This window comes from Podarcis bocagei (assembly GCF_964188305.1).
Source record: "Podarcis bocagei genome assembly, contig: HAP1_SCAFFOLD_181, whole genome shotgun sequence".
Classification (NCBI taxonomy): Eukaryota; Metazoa; Chordata; class Lepidosauria; order Squamata; family Lacertidae; genus Podarcis; species Podarcis bocagei.
This window is the reverse complement of record NW_027670267.1, coordinates 79438-99714: the sequence shown is the minus strand read 5'-3', so window position 1 is coordinate 99714 and position 20277 is coordinate 79438. Positions and strand designations below refer to the sequence as shown.

The 20277-nt window shown below is 48.3% G+C and overlaps 2 protein-coding genes across 4 annotated transcripts; one reads left to right on the top strand and one right to left on the bottom strand.

Moving 5' to 3' along the window:
- Window positions 1-2190, bottom strand: LOC308579550 (anaphase-promoting complex subunit CDC26-like). The gene is made up of 2 exons (XM_081214112.1): window positions 1953-2190; window positions 1-432 (listed from the first exon to the last, which is right to left on the bottom strand). The coding sequence occupies exons 1-2, from the start codon at window positions 2031-2033 to the stop codon at window positions 286-288; spliced, it is 228 nt and encodes a 75-aa protein (XP_081070238.1). The 5' UTR covers window positions 2034-2190; the 3' UTR covers window positions 1-285.
- Window positions 2191-2354: 164 nt separating this feature from the next.
- LOC308579554 (U4/U6 small nuclear ribonucleoprotein Prp4-like) lies at window positions 2355-17888 on the top strand. 3 transcript variants are annotated; one of them, XM_081214115.1, is made up of 14 exons: window positions 2355-2405; window positions 3806-3983; window positions 9060-9246; window positions 9349-9436; window positions 9626-9705; window positions 9933-10026; window positions 10472-10566; window positions 11033-11091; window positions 11943-12066; window positions 14232-14321; window positions 14918-15040; window positions 16227-16334; window positions 16740-16858; window positions 17275-17888. In XM_081214115.1, the coding sequence occupies exons 1-14, from the start codon at window positions 2382-2384 to the stop codon at window positions 17466-17468; spliced, it is 1563 nt and encodes a 520-aa protein (XP_081070241.1). In that variant the 5' UTR covers window positions 2355-2381; the 3' UTR covers window positions 17469-17888. The 3 variants fall into 3 exon arrangements, with proteins under 3 accessions (XP_081070241.1, XP_081070240.1, XP_081070242.1); XM_081214114.1 differs by having other exon boundaries at window positions 2358-2414; XM_081214116.1 differs by lacking the exon at window positions 2355-2405 and adding an exon at window positions 2523-2613.
- The last annotated feature ends 2389 nt before the right edge of the window (window positions 17889-20277 follow it).

Here is a 20277-nt window from a genome sequence, read left to right as displayed (position 1 = left end):
TTAAAAACAAATATTTTATTAAGCACAGCAGCCTAGCAAGGTTGCACAAAAGAAACCATCAAGTAAGGAAGATCCCATCTTTGTAGGGAAAGCAAGACTTGCTCTGCTTGGAGGAGGAACTCCATTTAAAACCTAGAGGAGAGCAGCTCAGTCTCTTCTGCTATTTCTAAACAGAGTTTGTTGGGCTCTTGAAACAAATTCCTGCTTTCTTCCAAAGCTCACAGGTACCAGGCACTCCCACTGTCCACCCTTTGGGCTCTAGAACTCAAAGTTCCCAAACTGAGATTAACAATTGTTTGGTTTGGGCTGGGGTTTGTAGCCAATCCGGTCATGTATCATCTGCTCCCGGCTCTTATGATCAGTGCTGAGTCCCAGCGCACACTCAGCATCGCTGGCTCCCACCATGTCCACCTCCTCGCGCTTCCTACGACTCTGTGGAAACATAATTAAAGCATAATTAAAGAAAACTTCTCCAGGACAATCACATATGTACCTCCTCCGCCCATGCCATGACATGTTTTCTTTTTCAAATATAGCTGTAATGAATCTGATTCTTTGCTTTCAGATTTAAGACATTGCAAGCTGTCAAAAAATTCTGCCACAGAAAGGGGCCAAACACCTTTACTCGTGAGTGCAGGGGGCTAACATGGAGGCAACCTCAAGCATAATTTGGCATTTAGATCTGCTACTGTGTACGCACAAACACACCTTCTTGCACAGGAATACAAGTAGCCATTTTATACCAAATTGGACCATTGTTTCATCTTGTTCAGTATTGTCTACTCTAACTAACAACAATATTGCAGGATTTCAGGCAGGGAGTCTCCCAGCCCTACCTGGGAGACTGAACTTGGGAGCTTCTGCATGCAAAGGAAATGCTTTACAGCTGAGCTTATGGTCATGGAACAAAACACAGGAAGCTGCCTTTTACAGAGTCAGACCATTGGATCCACTTAGCTCAGTATTGTCCACCCTGTTTGGCAGCACTTCTCCACGGTTTCAGGCAGGAAGCCTCTTCCAAACTTACTTGGGGATACTCACAATTGAACCTGGGACCTTCTCAATGCAAAGAAAACCCTTTGACACTGAGCTGCGACCTTTTCCCCAGCCAACAACCTTTTATTAAAACAAGCAAATGGCAGCCCTGAGGAGCCAGTGTTCTTTCTCCGTACTGTGCATAATTTTATAAGCTTGTTTGTGCATGTTCCACCCAAGTAAGAACAGTGGGGGGGGGGACTGCGCCCAACTCCAGCGGGTGGCTCTACCTCACCGCCTGTTTACTATACTCGGTACCCTCCTGAGTGGGAGAGAGAAGACCGGGCCTTGCAGCTCAATAACAAACAGGATGGCTACTCCCCTTGTGAGGAGAAACAGGTTTTTAAAAAAGAAAAGAGAAAGCAAGGCCAAGAGAATCTCTAAGCATGTGCAGAGTGCGCAAACAACAACACCAACACCGAAGAAAGGTGGGCAAGGAGCGCCTTGCCGTCCCGCAACCAACCAACCAACCAACCACTCACCCCAGTGGCATAGCGTGGGGGGTGCAAGGGGGGCAGGCCGCACCGGGCGCAACATCTGGGGGGGGGGGCGCGCTCGCTGCCTCCGGAGTCGCCGAAGAGCCTCGGGCGCAGGCTGTAGCGGAGCCGCATGTCTCGCGGAACCGACGAGCTGTGCGCGCGCCCGGGCTGAAGGCGCCCGGCAGGCAGCGGCTCTCAGTGCTCGCCGCGGAGGACGCGCCAGGCAGCCCCTCCTCACAGCCCCGCCTCCGCCGGTGCTGCTGCCGCTGCTGGACCGTTGCATTTTCCTCGCCTCTCTGCCCCCCTCCTCCTCCGGGCAAGCGGCGTCGTTTGGGCAGCAGCGCCAGCAGCAACTCGCAGGTTAGGGGTTAGGGGGGCGCAAATTACGTGCCTTGCCCCGGGTGCTGACAACTCACGCTACGCCGCTGACTCACCCACCTCGAGTTCCTTGCGGGCGCCGTCGAACTCCTCGATGTCGTCCAGCTTCAACTCAAGCCGCGTCGGTTTCCGCCGCAGCATCTTGCAAGCAGACCTTTCCCCACACTGCGGCTCTCTCGCACGTGCGCAGCAGCTCCCCGCTCTTTTCTTCACCTGCACCTCTAGTTCAGACGCCGACGCCAGAGGCTCGATCCCACCACGCCCCACGTCGCCAGCCAGCAACCCGGAAGCTCTCGCTCCGCATAACCATGGAGCTCCAGGGAAGCTAGAGCGGCCCACTCTCCGGGATGGAATGGAAAGGCATCATTGGCTGTGGCGCTCTGCAAGGGCGGGGGAAGCCGCTGTGCCGGAAGTGTTTGTGGGGAGCCCGTTGCGTGTGATTCCCCCACTACAGAGCCCCGGTCTGAGAGCAGGGGTCGGGAAAGCGCCATGGCTGCGTCGCGGATCGCCGCGGTGAATAAGGCAGGGGGTTTGAAACTGGGATAGAATGTGGTTTCTTTGTTTAAAAAACGTGTATCTTTTCATAGAAATGATAAAATGAAAAATCTGTTTGAAAGACACCAGTGCCTACTTATTTACTGCAGTGACTAACGTAACCTCACGTCGGTAGTAAAAGTTTTTAGAGCGTAACGGATTGTATCCAACTAAAGCTCAATTCAAGGTTGGACTCATTTGAATTAATGAATATGACTCGCTTGCGGCTGTTAATTTCAGTGGCTCTCCTCTTTCAGTTGAGCTGAGTTGGGTGCAACTCAACGCTTCAGCTTCTGCCACAAAAGGCAAAATGTTATGCTTTAAGAGTTCTAATATTTCTGCTGCATTAAAACAACAAGGCATTCTTTGCCACCTTAAAGACTAACAAACGTTGTTGTTTCAAAACCACCTATTAGAGTGGACTTGTAGTCCATGAAAGTTTATGCCAGAATAAATATATATATATATATGTTAGGATTGTATCCAGTGCTATCTCTACACGGAGCAGACCCACTGAAATGAATAAACATAACCAATTCAAGCCCATTAGTTTTATTGGGCCTACTCAGAGCAAGACATGGATTTCCTTTGCTTTTAAAGTACAGTGGTACCTTGGGTTAAGAACTTAATTCGTTCTGGAGGTCCGTTCTTAACCTGAAACTGTTCTTAACCTGAGGTACCACTTTAGCTAATAGGGCCTCCTGCTCCCGCCGTGTGATTTCTGTTCTCACCCTGAAGCAAAGTTCTTAACCCGAGGTACTAGGTCTGGGTTAGCGGAGTCTGTAACCTGAAGCGTCTGTAACCTGAAGCGTCTGTAACCTGAGGTACCACTGTACCATGATACTCATGGACTAACAGGACTGTTCCTGTGGAATATTTTATGTTAGTCACTGTAATAAATATATTACCAAACAGTATAATCCTTAACAATGTCAACTCACAAGAAAGTCCTATTGAGTTCAGTAGTGCTGACTCCCACAGAGGTGGGCTTAGGGTTTTAGCCTTAATGATTAACAGTATGCTGGGATTCAAAACAAAATTGTCTCATGTACTGTTTGATGGGGTGGGGGCTGTCAGATGTGCGCAGATGTCATGAGTCAGGAGTATAGGGGGAGGGGAGCTGGTTACTGCCTTTTGGCTCCATTCCTCTCCAGCCTCCTCTTCTGCCTCAGTCTGGACTGCTCTCTGCCCCATGTCTCTTCCTGCTCACTAAAGCCTGTTGCCTCTTCTCCCTCTGACCATGCATCGCTGCCCCCCTGGCTCTGAGCCTTCTTCCCCAGTTCTCTGCATCAAGCCAGCCCATGACAGCAGGTGGGGGAAAATCCAAATTTGCTCTCTTCCTTCTCCATGTAGGCTACTGCTGAGTTTCCTTCTTGCAGGGTTCAAAAACAAAGGCTTCAGATCAAGGGGATGCTCCTCCAGCCAAGAAAGCCCCAATTTTCTATGGGAGCTTAGAGGAGAAAGAGCAAGAGCGTCTCCTCAAAGGGGAGTCTGGGTTGATGGGCAAGGATGCAGTCAAAGCAGCTATTGAGGCTGGCAACATCAATATCACCAGTGGTAAGAGATGGTAGTGAGCTGACTGGGAGATGGAAGGAAAAGGATGGAGGGAAGAACTGCTTAGTGGGGCTGATAATTTGTTTAGAATGCTTGCAAGCAGGCCATTTTCAGCAAATGCTCTCAGAGAAGTTCTCAGTTCAATACTAAAATTACAATTAAATCAGGAAGTCCTTTAAAACAAATCACACTAAAGCATTACACAGCATAATGAGATTAAACGAGATGCTGACATAAAACCACATGCAAACAAAGAAGACATTCACTTGGTGCTGACAGAATGCCACAACTAAGAAGCCTGTGTCATTGTCCACCATACTTCCAAGGGTGGTAGGACCTAGAATATATCTTAATGTTTGGGTGGGTTCATGTGGGAACAGGTAATCTTTCAACTAGCCTGGCCCCAACCCATTTGGGGCTTTGTAGGTCAAAATCTGCACTTTGGCTTGAGCTTGGCAATGAACTTTAATCCAGTGTATCTCTTTAGGACAGGCAAAATAGGTTCCATATGACCAGTCCCATTTATTTGCTTTAACTGTAGTTTCCAAGCAATCTTCAAAGGCAGCCCCAAGTACAGTGCGTTATAGTAATCAGCCCATGGATAAATGTGACCAGGCTATCTTTATCCCAGGGATGCTATCAGTTATACATACAGTGGTACCTCCAGTTACAAACCTAACCCGTTCCAGAGGTCCGTTCGTAACCGGAAACCGCTCGTAACATGAAGTGCGCTTCCGCTAATGGCACCTCCCGCTGCTGCCGCACCACCGGAGCGTGGTTTCTGCTCGCATCCCGGGACAAAGTTCACAATGAGGGGCATCTACTTTCGGGTTAGTGGAGCGCGTAACCCGAAGAATTTGTAAGGGGGACGGTTCGCAACATGAGGTACCACTGTAGTTCTTTACAGGAGAAAGCAAGCAAGAGACAAATCCCTGCCCTGAGGTCTTTATAATTTAAATCTAGATAGGGGTAGCAAAAAGCAAAACACTAGATGAGAAGGAGTGTCACAGGTGGCAGCAGATCAATGTGGGTAGGTTTCGTTTCAGGGGAACAAATGCTTGTTGGCTAGCTCCTGCGCATCTGCAGATCCTATTTGTTCCCTCTGGATATAAAAATGTGTACTTCCAGTGGCCATAAGAGATTGTGCTCTCTTACCCCCCCCCCCAGCAAAACATTAATTACATTTTGCCTTTGTATGAATGTTGATTTTAAGCCATTTGGGGAGCCAGTTTTGGCTGAAAAGAGGGATAATAATAATAATAAATTTTATTTATATCCCACCCTCCCCAGCCGAAGCCGGTCTCAGGGCGGCTAACAACAATCAAATAATCAGTCAAATAGTCACACAATCTAAAAATATTTCATTATGAAAATTAATTAAATCGAATTGATGGCAACCAATTAAGCAAAATTCTGTGCAGGTTGCCAGAGGAGGGAGTCAGGCTGTGCCCTGACCAAAGGCCTGGCGGAACAACTCTGTCTTGCAGGCCCTGCGGAAAGATGTCAGGTCCCGCAGGGCCCTAGTCTCTTGGGACAGAGCGTTCCACCAGTTTGGAGCCGCAGCCGAGAAGGCCCTGGCTCTAGTTGAGGCCAGCCTAACCTCTCTGAGGCCTGGGACCTTGAGGATGTTATTATTTGCAGACCGTAGGTTTCTCTGTGGGGCATACCAGGAGAGGCGGTCCCGTAGGTACGAGGGTCCTAGGCCGTATAGGGCTTTAAAGGTTAAAACCAGCACCTTAAACCTGATCCTGTACTCCACCGGGAGCCAGTGCAGCTGGTATAGTACCGGATGAATGTGCTCTCGCAGCGAAGACCCCATAAGGAGTCTCGCCGCGGCATTCTGCACCCGCTGGAGTTTCTGGGTCAGTCTCAAGGGCAGCCCCACGTAGAGCGAGTTACAATAATCCAGTCTGGAGGTGACCGTCGCATGGATCACAGTGGCTAGGTCAGGACGAGAGAGATAAGGTGCCAACTGCTTAGCTTGGCGGAGATGAAAAAATGCCGCCTTTGTTATAGCTGTAATCTGCGCCTCCATAGAGAGGGAGGTATCGAAGATTACACCCAAACTCTTAACGGCCGGTGCTGGCACTAATTGCACCCCCGCAAGAGATGGGAGTTGCCCCCTCGATCCCATATCGTCCCGCCCCAGCCAGAGGACCTCTGTCTTCGAAGGATTTAACTTCAACCGGCTCCCACGTAACCATCCAGCCACAGCTTCCAGACATCTGGTCAGTGTGTCTGGGGCCGAGTCAGGATGGCCATCCATCAACAGATAGAGTTGGGTGTCATCAGCATACTGATGGCAACCCAGCCCAAAACTCCGGACAAGCTGGGCGAGGGGGCGCATAAAGATGTTAAAAAGCATCGGGGAGAGAATTGCACCCTGAGGCACTCCACACACCAAGGAGTGGCGTGATGACAATTCCCCCCCAAGCGCCACCCTCTGTCCCCGACCAGAGAGAAACGAGCGCAGCCATTGAAGGACTGTGCCCTGGATCCCCACGTCGGCAAGGCGGTGGTCCAGGAGTTCGTGATCGACCATGTCAAAGGCTGCTGACAGATCTAGAAGAATCAGCAGCCCCGACCTGCCTCGATCCAGCTGCCTGTGGAGATCATCTGTTAGGACGACCAGAGCCGTCTCGGTCCCATGACCAGCCCGGAAGCCGGACTGGAATGGATCCAGAGCAGATGTTTCATCCAGAAACCTACCAAGCTGTTCAGCAACCGCTCTCTCAATCACCTTACCCAGGAATGGAAGATTCGAGACCGGGCGGTAATTGGATAGATCTGAGGGATCTAATGATGTTTTCTTTAAGAGCGGACGCACCACCGCCTCCTTCAGTTCCCCTGGGAATAATTTGTTCCCCTGGGACAAATTGATGATATCCCCCAGGGGGCCCCGCACCTCGTCTGGACACGCTCTAATCAGCCATGACGGGCACGGGTCAAGAGGACAGGTGGTGGGCTTTCCAGCTTGGAGGAATCTGTCCACATCGGCTGGAGATATCCGGTCAAAGTGGTCCAATACTGGACCCGAGCACAGTCGAGGGGCCTCCAGTTCCTTTATTGTATCCAAATTGGCAGGGAGGTCATGGCGGAGCAACAGGACCTTCTCCGCAAAAAAGCTCGCAAATGCCTCACAGCTGTGTGTCAGATTGTTATTTAAATTTGGCTGTCCTTCAAGGGACGTTAAGAGACCGAATTATACTAAATAATTGCGCCGGGCGAGAGCTAGCGGATGCAATGGAGGCCGAGAAGTAAGACTTCTTAGCGGCCTTCACTGCCATCTCATAGGTTTTCATAAAAACCCTATAAGATGTTCTTGAGGCTCTGTCACGGGCACCCCGCCATACTCGCTCTAGCCGTCTGAGGTCCCGCTTCATTTTCCGAAGCTCCTCGGTAAACCAGGGAGCCCGGTTTCTGCGGGGTCGCAGAGGGCGCTTAGGTGTGATCTCATTGATGGCTGCCAGGAGCTGGGTATTCCAGCCCTCAACAAGCTCAGTCAATGAGTCGCCGGGGGAGCAAGGTCCCGCAAGGCTTGACGGAATCTATCCGGGTCCATCAGCCTCTGCGGGCGAGCCCAAATCGGCTCGCCACCTAAGCAGGGTGGGGGTGGAAAGTCAATCCTGGCTTTCAGAGCATAGTGATCAGACCATGGCACCTTCATCGAAGGAGACATGATCACATCTATACCGGCGCCAAAGATCAAATCCAGCGTGTGGCCTGCTTGATGTGTGGGGCCCGAAACAAACTGGGAGAGCCCTACTGTCGCCATGGAAGACACCAGGTCCAGAGCCAGTGAGGAGGGAGTGGCATCAGCATGGAAGTTGAAGTCTCCCAATACCAATAGGTTAGGGAACTCCAAGGCCCAGCCGGCCACCGCCTCCAGCAGGCCTGACAGGGTGGCTGCTGGTGCGTTAGGTAGCCGGTACACCAGCCAGACAGCCAAGCTCTCCTCGGAGCCCCACACTAGACCAACACATTCAATGCCGGGGATCGATGGCGGTGGTAGAGCCCTGAAAGAACAATCTTCCCGGATTAATACTGCCACCCCTCCCCCGCGGCCCACAGTCCGTGACTGGTGGAGGACGGAGAAACCCGGGGGTGCAATCTCTCGTAAGGTAACAGTTACCCCTTCGCGCACCCAGGTCTCCGTCACACAAGCCAGGTCGACTCCCTGCGAGGTAAAGAAATCTCGCAGGGTAGTGGTTTTGTTGCCTATAGACCTGGCATTGCACAACACCAGTGAAGGAGGTGAGTAATCCTTGCTCACCCTACCCTTGTCTCTCGGGATGGGGCGCAGATTGGAAGGGGTACGAGCATATCCGTATCTCGATCCCCTTCGCCTATAACATCTGCCCCCACCGCCATACCTCCCTCGCCCCTCCACGGTAGCAATCCCAAGCCTCATACTAACCTCCATTTACAAAATAGAAAACAAAACAACCAAAACAATTATGCCCAAACAAAACCAGTCCCCACCCCACTCAAATGTCCAACCCCAAAACCAAAACAAGACGGAACAAACAAAAATACATAGATAAAAACCACCATTCACGGTGGTACAACAAAGTAAACAATAAAAACACCTTTAAAACAACTTAAAATATATATAAACATCTTTAACATTTGCTGCAGATAATGAAATAATATAATATTATAAAAAACAACAACCCCCATTTAAGGTGCTGCAAATTAAAAGCAATTAAAACATTTAAAACTATTTTGTCCATTGCTGCCGGTAGCTGCTCAGTCCTCTAAACTGTAATGGTAGTGCAGGCCCCGCCCCCTAGGCCAGATGGAGTTGGCAGGAGAGGGAGCGGTCTTCCCAGCACTCACACAAGCAGCAACAGCAGCCGTCAAAGTCTTAAGCCACAGGCCTCACTGATAACATAAGCTTTGACCTGGACACTCAAGGAGCAGAGAGAGGTGACACAGCATATACCACATATTGTTGCTCTTTGAATGTGGCTTCATTGGAATGAAGCAAACTTTTGAAGTGAGGGTCAAGTGTTGAGGCTTTGTAGGGTCCTGTTGGGGTTGTATTTCCTATAACCTTTGGCTTTCTACTATGATCAGGTGAAGTTTTTGACTTGGAAGAGCACATCAGCGAGCGCCAGGCAGAGGTCCTGGCAGAGTTTGAGCGCCGGAAGCGTGCCAGGCAAATCAATGTTTCCACAGATGACTCTGAGGTCAAGGCCTGCTTACGAGCCCTCGGGAAGCCCATCACACTTTTTGGAGAGGGCCCTGCAGAAAGGAGGGAGAGGTGAGAGAGGATGAAATTGACTTGCTCTCACTTCCTTTTCCAGTTCATTGATGTGACTCATATAAACAAAGGCAAGTTAATCTTCACTTTATTTCTCAACAGGCTACGTAACATTCTGTCTGTGGTTGGCACAGACGCATTGAAGAAGACCCAAAAAGAAGATGAGAAGTCCAAGAAATCAAAAGAGGAGGTAATAAATTTTAAAGTGTGTTATGAGTGACAGCAGCTCTGGGGTTTCAAATGGGAGTCTTCACAAACCCTGGGAGCTCACACTTTCCCACTGAGCTCCGACCTTTCCCCTTAGCTATAAATGTGTGCCCACTATAGTACCCAAGTCTCACAAGAGATACCCACCCCTTTAATGTTTCATTTCTCTTAGTATCAGCAAACCTGGTACCACGAAGGACCAAATACCTTGAAGACGGCCAGACTGTGGATCGCCAACTACTCCCTCCCTCGGTAAGGGGCTGGGATTGAGAAATGCTAACGCAAACATTGATGAGGCCTTGTATATCTATTGTCCCTAACTAGAGTGGTGGTGATGGTTGAGAAATGGGGGATTTCAAACCCACCTCAAAAGACAGATGGCACGTGGCAGAAGAATTGTCACCATTACAACTTGTAGGCCTCTGCAAGGGTTGAATATGGGCAAGACCTGGTTGCATTAATTTTTGTTCCCTTCACAGGGCAATGAATCGATTGGAGGAAGCCCGGCTGCTCAAGGAGGTCCCTGAGGCCACACGGACTTCCCAGAAACAGGAGCTGCACAAATCTCTAAGGGTAAGTGGGACCCATCTCTGCTATGACTTAAAAGTTCTGGGCACTGGGCTGCTGCAGCCCAGAAGGCCCCCGAGATGCTGAGGTTCAAATGAGCTTGCAGAAGGCTTCTGTGCCTCTGCTCCTCCTCAGCATAATTCAATGGTAGATCAAATGCTTTGCATGTGGATGATCCCAGGTTGACTCCCTGGCATCTCCATCTCCTGGACAAGGAAAGATCTCTGCTGGTTGCTTGGAATTCAGCTGCCAGTTCAGAGCACATAACATTGCACTAAATGGGTCCCACAATTCAGCTCAGTAGGAAACACTACTGGGGGTGAGGTGGGGGAGCAGCCTGGGCAGGAAACGTCATCTCTTTTCTTTACCATCTCAGCGCCATCTCATTTTATTGAGCCCTTCATTTCCTCTGGTGGCAAAATATTATCTTTTTTTGTTGTTTTTCTTTCAGTCTTTGAATAATTTCTGCAGCCAAATTGGAGACGACCGCCCTATCTCCTATTGCAACTTCAGCCCCAACTCCAAGCTCCTGGCTACAGCTTGCTGGTAAACTTTGTTCTGCTTTTCATTATGTCCCTCCCAATCCTGCTAAGTTCTCCTATAGTGCACAGGAGAGGCTGCCTGAGCTGTTGGGAGCAGTCATAAAATCATAAAATTGTAGAGCTGGAAAGGATCCCGAAAGTCATCTTGTCCAACGCCCTGTAATTAGCAAGTTCTGGAAGGCTATTGTGGGAGTAGTTTTTAGAATGTGATAGTTCTGTGGGTGCATTTTATCATTTTGTTGAAGGTTGTTTTTAGACTTGCTATCTTCTGTTTTGTTTTTAGACTTGTTATCTTGCAACTGAATTTTGCTTGGTTTTTATATGTGTTTGGTTTTTTTTTTACTCTCTTAGCTTCCTTGATTGCTTTTGTTTGATTGGTTTTGTTTGTAAAACAGAAAGACAAGGGATAGAAAACATTTTAAGATAAAATAAAATGCCAGTCAGTTTTCCTTCTGCCTTTTCTCTCCCAGGAGTGGCCTCTGTAAACTGTGGTCAGTGCCGGATTGTAATCTCATCTGCACTTTGCGAGGTATAGTATCTGACTCCCACCGCACCCATTGCCAAAGCAGCCTGCTTTTCTCTTATCTTCCCTCAAATGACTGGAGCAATTACAGTATATGGCTGATTAGGAGCATAAGGCTACATGGGTGGGAGACTATGAATTTTGAGAGTGGTGCTGTGCAAACTTCTTCCTTTATTTGTTTGTCCCCCTTGGGCTTGGGTGAGATGGCATTCCTTTCTGGAAGACAGCCTTGACTCTAATAATCAGTGTTGGGAGTCATATCCTATAGGTCCACTGCTTAGCTGCTGACTAATTCAGAGCATGGGAACGTCAGACCCGTGGGCCACATGTGGCCCTCACAGCCTCTCTGGCCCTTGGGGCTCTCTTCAAACTGCACCAACCCTGCTTGGCACCCTCCTTTAGTGTTTTTACTTGGGTGGAATGTGGCCTTGAATTCTGATCAGGCCTGGAAGGAGACTAGAAATGGGAGTGTGAAGGCAGGTAGCCTACTATACAAAGGGAAAAGCTGCATTTGTTGCTCCACCTTCTTTTGCTTTTGGCCCCTCCCACTATTGGCATGCAGCAGAAGACACTCAAGAAGGGCGTGAAGCAGGGAGAGTGAAGTGTGTGGCCTGAGGGGAAAGAGTGAATTAGTGTGGGGAGAGTGCCAAGGACCAAAGTGGAAGGCCTTGAGAGCCACATTTGGCTTACAGGGCCAAGGTTCCCCACCCCGGCTTTAGCACAAAAACTAAATTTGGAGTGATTCCCAGTCAAAGAGTCTCTTCGGAGCAATAGGAAGAGGCCCAGACTCAGACAGAGGAAGCAAGCTTAAAATTGGCTGGCTCTCAAACTGTCTGTCTGTCTCGTCTGTTCCCAAGGGCACAACACCAACGTTGGAGCCATTGTCTTTCACCCAAAGGCAACCATCTTCCTGGACAAGAAGGACGTCAACCTGGCTTCATGCGCAGCAGATGGCTCTGTCAAACTCTGGAGTCTTGAAAGGTACGCCTGGGCCCAGGAAAATCAGTTGCCTTCCCTTCCTTATTTTATTGGCTGCTGCGGGTGGTAGAGAAAAATATTAAAGAATGGCTTCCTGCTTAACCTCCTTCTGCAACAAACAAAACACTAACACAAGTGATTGAGGCAGGGGCATGACCACACCATACTTTTAAAGCACATGGCTCCCCCCAAAGAATCCTGGGAGCTGTAGTTTGTTACAAGTGCTGGGAATTATAGTCCTGTGAGGGTGAACTATAGTTCCCAGAGTTATTTTGCTGTGGGTGCTTTTGGGGGCCTGATCCAGCAGTGCTCCTCTCTCCTTATAATGAGGCTTCTTTTCTGTGTTACTGTTTCTAAACCTTTATAGAGACACGAGTTTGCTTGGCTTATTGGTTGTGCCCCCTGGCCCAAACTGTGAGGTGGGGGGTTCCCACTTCTCCCCCATGTCATACTTGTCTTACTTTTTACACCTCTTGTCTTGCTATGTCCCCAGATAGGCTGCATTTGTTCCAACAGTCAAGGCACTGTGACTCTTGGGGAAGGCAGTTGATTCTGTCAGTGCGTTATCCAAGGAAACAGAGAGAGAGCAGATTCTTTAATTGGGCCTCAGGGAAGAGGTTTATTTCTGTCAGATACTGTTGCTGTGGGCCGAAGCATCAGTGGTGGTAAATTCGCACTCCTTCTCTCAGTCTTGGGTGCCTGTGAGGTCATAGAATCATAGAATCATAGAATTGTCAAGTTGGAAGGGACCACAAGGGTCATTGAATCCAACCCCCTGCAATGCAGGAATCTTTTGCTCAAACTCATATTTAGTGATAGATTTTTTCCCACCTGTTGAACTCGAGACCCTCTTATGCAACAGTAAGGGACCTGTGGCCCATGGGCCTGACTGGGCCTGGCAGGGAACCTGATATGGCCCATGGGGCCATTTTTGCCAAGCCACACCTGCCCCACCCCTGACATCTTGTATAACATGGGGCAGGTAAAGACACGGCCGCAAAAGGAACAAGTAGAAGAGCTTTAAAACATGTTGTTCTGGGGCCATTCTGTGGCTTGTTATATTGATGTCAAATTCAAACCCCACTGGGCTAGGCTTCCTTCTGGAGTTCCCTGAGTTCCTTCACCTTTTGTTTAAGAAAGTCAGGGTTGCGTGTACAGGACTGGATCATTCCAGCAACAAGGGGGCTCAATCAAACTGAAGAGAGCAGCTACAGTAAGTGGAGCTGGTCTAGTAGCTCTTATACTTGAGGAAGTATTAGGACTTCCTCCTGCCAATGAGGTTACTGGTTCACTATCCAGTTGCTTTCTTTTGGAACACAGGGTTGTAGACCCATTGAAATGCATGGACATGCATTAATTTCACTGGGTCTACTCTGAAATGAACTGAATTGAATACAACCCCATAGGAAGCTGCTTTATAGCAAGCCAGACTAATTGCCTCTCAAGGCCACTGTTGTCTGCTCTAACAGGCAGTGGCTCTCCACAGTTTCAGGTGGGAGGATTTCCCAGCCGTACTTGGAGACACCAGGGATTGAATCTGGGATTCTTTTGCCTGCAGAGTGTGTCTACCACTGAGCCACAACTGCTCTGCTTGGGCAGGCAGGGTTTTCCCTTCTGTTTCGAATGCCCTTTGATTACTTTAATATTTGTACTTTGCAGCCCTGGGAACAATGGGGAGTAGCCTACATGAAGCATCCCAAGCTGCCTGTGTATTTTTGCAGCCAGTCAGAGACAGCATTGTTTGTTTACTTGTGAACTAGTTTTGCAAAGCCCCGTCACAACATATTTTAGGCTTGAAAGGCAGCAAGCAGTGTACAAATCTTATACAGTAGTATACTATGACTAAGCTGTTAATAAAGTCATTGGATAAAGCCAAGCTAGTCTGTGAATCTTTCAATAACAACTGAAACATTTTTCTCTTCTGGGCACCCTTCAGGGGGGTCACTTACCAGTGGTGGGTGGAGTAACTACTGTAAATTTTACCTTCACACAGCAGATTAGTTTCTGTACACACACCCCCCCCCTCTGTCCTCCAGCCAGCCAGCTGGATCCACCCATCGCACCTTTCCCTTTCTCCTATTCTGTATTGCTCCCTCTTTATTTTAGTCTCTCTTATGGGACAGTCAGCATCATCAAGAATTTGCCGTGAGATGTTGTGTTTCTTTCAGTGATGAACCAGTGGCTGACATCGAGGGACACACAGCGAGAGTAGCCCGGGTGGCATGGCATCCCTCTGGCAGGTTTCTGGGCACCACCTGGTAAGTCAGAGGAGGGGGTGCTGCCCAAAGGGCCACACATGGCACCTGGTCTAATTTCTTGTGGGTAGCAAGGAGGTGAATAAATAGGGAAATGATGTGATGGAGAAAGAGGAAGAGCAGAGAGCAGCAGAAAGAAAAGGAAGAAAAGAGAGTTCCTTCCATTGTTAGTAGTCTCACCACCACTGGCAATGCCACCACCATGGGTTACCTTCGAAATAATTCTGCCCTCGATAGAAAAACAGTTGTTGTCATCCCCTTGTGATATGTTACTTCTTTCCACTCAGCCCAGCACTCATTACACAAGACTGGAAAGTGAGAGGTCAGAATGGGAGGAAGCTGCAGTTGAAGATCCCAATACTGAGCAGAGAATTGAATTATGTGTCCTAAATGCTACACATATCCCTGTATCAGTTGGCTGATCGTCTAAGTTTGTGGGGGCCAGGGGCAGATTAGATTAATTCCATGGTCTTAGCTTGTAGTGGAGATCAGGATAGACAATCCAGCCACCTGCTTGAACTTCGGGGGGGGGGGACCTGTTGGGGCCTTGTGAGATATTCACTTGAGTCTTTGTCTCTTCTCCACCTCCCCCCCTGCAGCTATGACCACTCTTGGCGCCTGTGGGACCTGGAGGCTCAGGAGGAAATCTTGCACCAGGAGGGGCACAGCAAAGGAGTTTACGACATCACCTTCCATGTTGACGGCTCCCTTTCTGCCACTGGGTAAATCTACATGCATGTGCAAGTCCTAACCCTCCCTGGGGGTGTCACTGAGCAAGTATCAGCCAGTCAGTAATGATGCTCATTCTTGCTAGTTCTAAAATGCCAGAAAAGAGAGAGAACTGGTTGGGATTCTACCTTCAGAAGATCCCACTCAAGTCTTCACTCCTGGAGCTAAAAAGTCACAGGGTGGAAATTCTAATGAGGGAGGGGCCATAGCTTCGATAAGAGCGTCTGCTCTGCGTGGAGAAAGTCACAGCTTCAATCCCCAATGGTTATCTTCCTATCTATAATCCTGGAGAGCAGCTGCCAGTCAGTGTAGACACTACTGAATTAGATGGACCAATGTTCTGACTCATTTCTAGGAAACTTCCTTTGTTCCTAATAGCTTGACTGTATTCCTGAGTTTATACTGCTCATTAAAATAAAAGTTTCAACTTTTTAGGGCAATATTAAGATTTGCCCCATCATTGTTCTTAATTTGCAAATTCTGATCTGGGCAGCTCTTGCTTTAGCTTGTTTGTAATTGAGTCGATCCTTCATTGTCATGTAACTATGCTTTGGAACTCCCTGCCTATTGACATTAAGCAAGCTATATAGTTGTAGGCACCTGCTGAATCCTTTTTTTTTTTTTTTTGGCTTGAAAAGCCTACCCAAGTGCATAATTTAGTTACTTTGTTTTTAAAGTTCTACTTATTTTTATGCGTGTTTATAATGCCAATGGCTTTTAGGTATATTTGCTTTTTAATTGTTCTGTAGATTTTAGCTATGTTTCACGTTCAGTTTTTGTACTCCTCTTAGATAACTTTTTGATTTAAGTGCATAATAAATATTCTAAATCTATGCAAACAAAGTGTGCTAATTAGACTTTCCTACATGTGATTTGCCAGGTAGGTCAGATCTGGGTCCTGCTTGCAAAACCTTGGAACTGCAGACAGGAGGTGGTAGTAACATGGGAGGCAATCCGAGCTGCATTGCAGAAAGGCTTTGCTCCAATTTAACAACTGTGGTTCGCAGAAGCTCCTTTGGCTCCTGTTTAGTGATGTTAAGAGGCATCCAGCCTAGGTGACAACTAAAGAGGAAAGAAGATCCAAAGATGGCTTTAAGTGATGCCTCTTATTCAGAGTGGAAGCATGGGAAGGGGGTTGTGTGAGAAAGAGATTGTTTGACGTTTTTCTCTTCCTTTCAGTGGCCTTGATGCATTTGGCCGCGTGTGGGATCTGCGCACAGGGCGTTGTATCATGTTTTTGGAGGGTCATCTCAAGGAGATCTATGGGATCAACTTTTCCCCTAACGGGTAAGAACCAATTTGCCTTCCCCTCTTGGGGTGCAGGTCTTAATATTGACACACAGACAACTAACTTCTGCTTGGAGTAGATTAATTGAAATTAATGGAACTAATTTGGTCTGCATGCACACTATACATTCAAAGCACATTTCCCACCCCAAATCACCCTGGGAATTTTAGTTTCCCCCTCACAGAGCTTATAATTCCCTATGCCCTTAGTAAACTACAGTTCCCAGGATTCTTTGGCAGAAGCCGTGTGCTTTAAATGTATGATGGGTACATAGCCTTCCCCCCTCCTCCAATATATTTTATTAAAGCTTTTTCATAATCATGTAGGATTATGAATAGGGCTGAAACTGGGAACAACCCCCTTGCACGCAAACCCGAATTCCTCCTCTTCCGTACTTCTCATAGGTACCACATTGCCACTGAAAGCGGCGACAACACCTGTAAAGTGTGGGATCTCCGCCAGAGAAAGTGCATCTACACCATCCCTGCCCATCAGAACCTGGTGACCAGAGTGAAGTTTGAACGTAAGTCTCTGTAGCTGCTAATGCCTTTTCCCAGAAACTGAGGATATATAATGGGTTGAAAAGTACCTTGTCTGTGGTTTCCATGTGCAACATAGATTCCCAAGACTTGGATATATACCGCTCCCCACCCTCCCCAAATACACTGGCTCTTGAGAATAGCCTGTATGCTCTGTCACTCACCCTCCCTCTTCCTGCATCCCCCGTTCCCTGCTTATGGTTGGCTTTTGGGTAAGGTTTTGGGGAAACTGGTAGCACTCTGGAAGTTGTTGGACTCCCATCAGCCCCAGCCAGCATAGCTAATGGTCATGGACGATGGGAGTTGTAGTTCCTCACCCCTGCTGTAAGTGGTAAATCTCTATATTACCTCCTTAGTCCTCCTCCCCACTTCCTGTTATTTTTCTCTTTCCGCCACCCAGCAAATCATGGCAACTTCCTGCTTACTGGATCTTACGACAACACAGCCAAGGTCTGGACGCACCCAGGCTCATCCCCGCTGAAAACCTTGGCAGGACACGAGGGCAAAGTCATGGGCTTGGACATCTCCCTGGACGGGCAGCTGATCGCCACATGCTCTTATGACAGGACTTTCAAGCTTTGGATGGCAGAGTAGGCGGAAGGAGCATTTCTGCCGGATTGGCCCTGCCCAGCTCCCGCAGCCAAGGAAGGCAGCCTGCTGTGACTCCCTGGGCCTCCGCTGCAGATCAGGGCATGGTTTGATGCACTTCTGGGATACTGCCTCCTCCTAACACATGCACACACCCTCTGGTCAGGCCAAGCTGAGTTTGAGAATGCCTTTCCTATTGCATTTTGCTTTAGTTGTGTACTCTCCTCTCCCTTCCCTGTGGAATTGGCTTGCATTGATCCAGCACTACCAACCTTTAGGAATACCCAGGGTGCTAACAGAGATGGTAGGGTGGGTTGTTCTGGTTGTTATTTTGGAGTGGGGTCACAGCTTCTTCTCACTCGGACAGAGACTTTTCTTGAAAAACGACACCCTAACATTAAAGCAGAGTGGCTGCTTGAAAATGGTGACGCCTGTGTGGGTTGCGTTTTTGACACATTTCTTGAGCCAAACAGCCTCTGGTGATGGGGTGCCTCCCCTGCCCCACCCATCAGTGCTCAGCTTTCCTATTATCACTCCTGCATTCATAGAATCATAAAGTTGGTAGGGACCTTAAGGATCATTAGCCCAGGAATGGTGAAACCACAGGCCCCCTAAGCCAGATGTGGCCCTCCAGGCTTCCCTGCCTGGCCCTCAGGACTCTCCCCTGGCCACAACCCTCCACAAACCATGTTTCACATCCTCCCTGAGAGTTTTTGCCTGGCAGGAATGCGTTCTTTCACTCTGATAATACTTCTTGCTTGCCTAGATGAAGGATATGGAAGGGCGTGTGTGGATATGGAAACTGGCCTGCTGCACAGAGGTAACATTTACATTAGCTGCCCTACTCATTTTTGCCTCACCCCACCTACCACTGGCATGTGGAGCTCAGAAGGTTGCCCAGAATAATTTATATGAAGCCGTGGACAGAGATAATCTGGGGGTTGGAGCTGGGTGTTCATCAGTATGAGGATACCCAGCTCTACCTCTCATATAAATCAGAACCAGTGAAGGCGGTGAACGTCCTGTGTGGGTGTCTGGAGACAATTGGGCGATGGATGGCAGTCAATATATTGAGGTGGAATCCCGACAAGACAGAAGTATTGGGGGACGGAGGAGGGCCGGTGTGGGAAATTCCCTGGTCCTGAATGGAGTAACTGTGCCTCTGAAGGACCAGGTCACAATCTGAGGGTCATTTTAGATGCACAGCTGTCCATGGAGATGCAGGTCAATTTTGTATCCAGAGCAGTTGTCTACTAGTTCCATTTGGTACACCAGCTGCAACCCTACCTTCCTATGCACTGTCTTGCCAGAGTGGTACATGTTCTGGTTATCTCCCACTTGCACTACTGCCACATGATGTTCATGGAGCTAACTTTGAAGGTGACTTGGAAACCACAACTAATCCAGAATGTGGCAGCTACACTGGTGACTGGGAGCAGCCGCTGCGACCATATAACACGGGTTCCGGAGGATCTGCACTGGCTCCCAGTACGTTTCTGAGCACAATTCAAAGTGTGGGTGTTGACCTGTAAAGCCCTAAATGGCCTCAACCCAGTACACTTGAAGGAGCATCTCCACCCCCGTCGTTTAGCCTGGACACAGGATCCGGCTCTGAGAACCTTCTCTGCAAGAAGTGAGGTTACAGGGAACCAGGCAGAGGGCCTTCTCGGTAACGGCACCCTCCCTGGGAACGCCCTCCTGTCATATGTCAAAACATTTGAAGGCAGTCCTGTATAGGGAAGCTTTTTAATGTTTGATGTTTGATTATGCTTTTTCTTATTTCTCGGGAACAACCCAGAGGGGCTAAGGCAACTCATTCAGATGAGTGGGGTACAAATATAATAATAACAACTACAGTTGTTGTTGTTGTTGGAAGAAGAAGCTTAAACAAGAGGGCAAGGCTTATTTTCATTTTCTTTAACCCCAAAGCCATTTACAAAAAAAGTAAAATCAAGAAAAAACCACAACCAATCCTTAAAAAGTATACAGAAGTTAAAATACTAAAACAGATTAAAATTACTTCTACTTTGTAAGCATCCGGGTAGGCTTGGCAAGCACGAAAGAGAGTACAGTGAAGGCTCCTGCTTGAATTCAATAGGCCAGGAGTTCCACAGTGTTGGCATTGCCACACTAAGCAATTGAAAGACGGGTGTTGTTTGGCAGCTGTAGCAGCACCAATTCCACTGTACAAAGCGAGTGGGCACAGGTGGGGTAAGGAAATCTCATGAGTAAACGGGTCCAAGCTGTTTTGCTACCCAAGTTTTTCTTCAGTTTTACAGAGCATGATTTGCAGATTTTGTATGCTTTTTATTGTAATATATGGATCCCCCCCTAATAATAATAATAATAATAATAATAATAATAATAATAATAATAATAATTTATTATTTGTACCCCGCCCATCTGGCTGGGTTTCCCCAGCCACTCTGGGCGGCTTCCAACAAAGATGAAGAATACACTAAAATGTCACATATTAAAAACTTCCCTGATGTCTTCTGAATGTCAGGTAGTTGTTTATCGCTTTGACATCTGATGGGAGGGCGTTCCACAGGGCGGGCGCCACCACCGAGAAGACCCTCTGCCTGGTTCCCTGTAACTTGGCCTCTCGCAGTGAGGGAACCGCCAGAAGGCCCTCGGAGCTGGACCTCAGTGTCCGGGCAGAACGATGGGGGTGGAGACGCTCCTTCAGATATACTGGACCAAGGCCATTTAGGGCTTTAAAGGTCAGCACCAACACTTTGAATTGTGCTTGGAAACGTACTGGGAGCCAATGTAGGTCTTTCAAGACTGGTGTTATATGGTCTTGGCGGCCGCT

What these genes read in the sequence shown, in the direction of transcription:
- LOC308579554 (XM_081214114.1), top strand. Translation starts at nt 2,382, where the DNA reads ATGGCTGCGTCGCGGATCGCCGCGGTGAATAAG. An exon ending in GGATCGCCGCGGTGAATAAG is followed by an intron (nt 2,415 to 3,805) that starts GCAGGGGGTTTG and finishes TCCTTCTTGCAG; the next exon opens with GGTTCAAAAACAAAGGCTTC. An exon ending in GACCAGAGTGAAGTTTGAAC is followed by an intron (nt 16,859 to 17,274) that starts GTAAGTCTCTGT and finishes TCCGCCACCCAG; the next exon opens with CAAATCATGGCAACTTCCTG.
- LOC308579550 (XM_081214112.1), bottom strand. Translation starts at nt 2,033, where the DNA reads ATGCTGCGGCGGAAACCGACGCGGCTTGAGTTGAAGCTGGACGACATC. An exon ending in GCGCCCGCAAGGAACTCGAG is followed by an intron (nt 433 to 1,952) that starts GTGGGTGAGTCA and finishes ATGTTTCCACAG; the next exon opens with AGTCGTAGGAAGCGCGAGGA.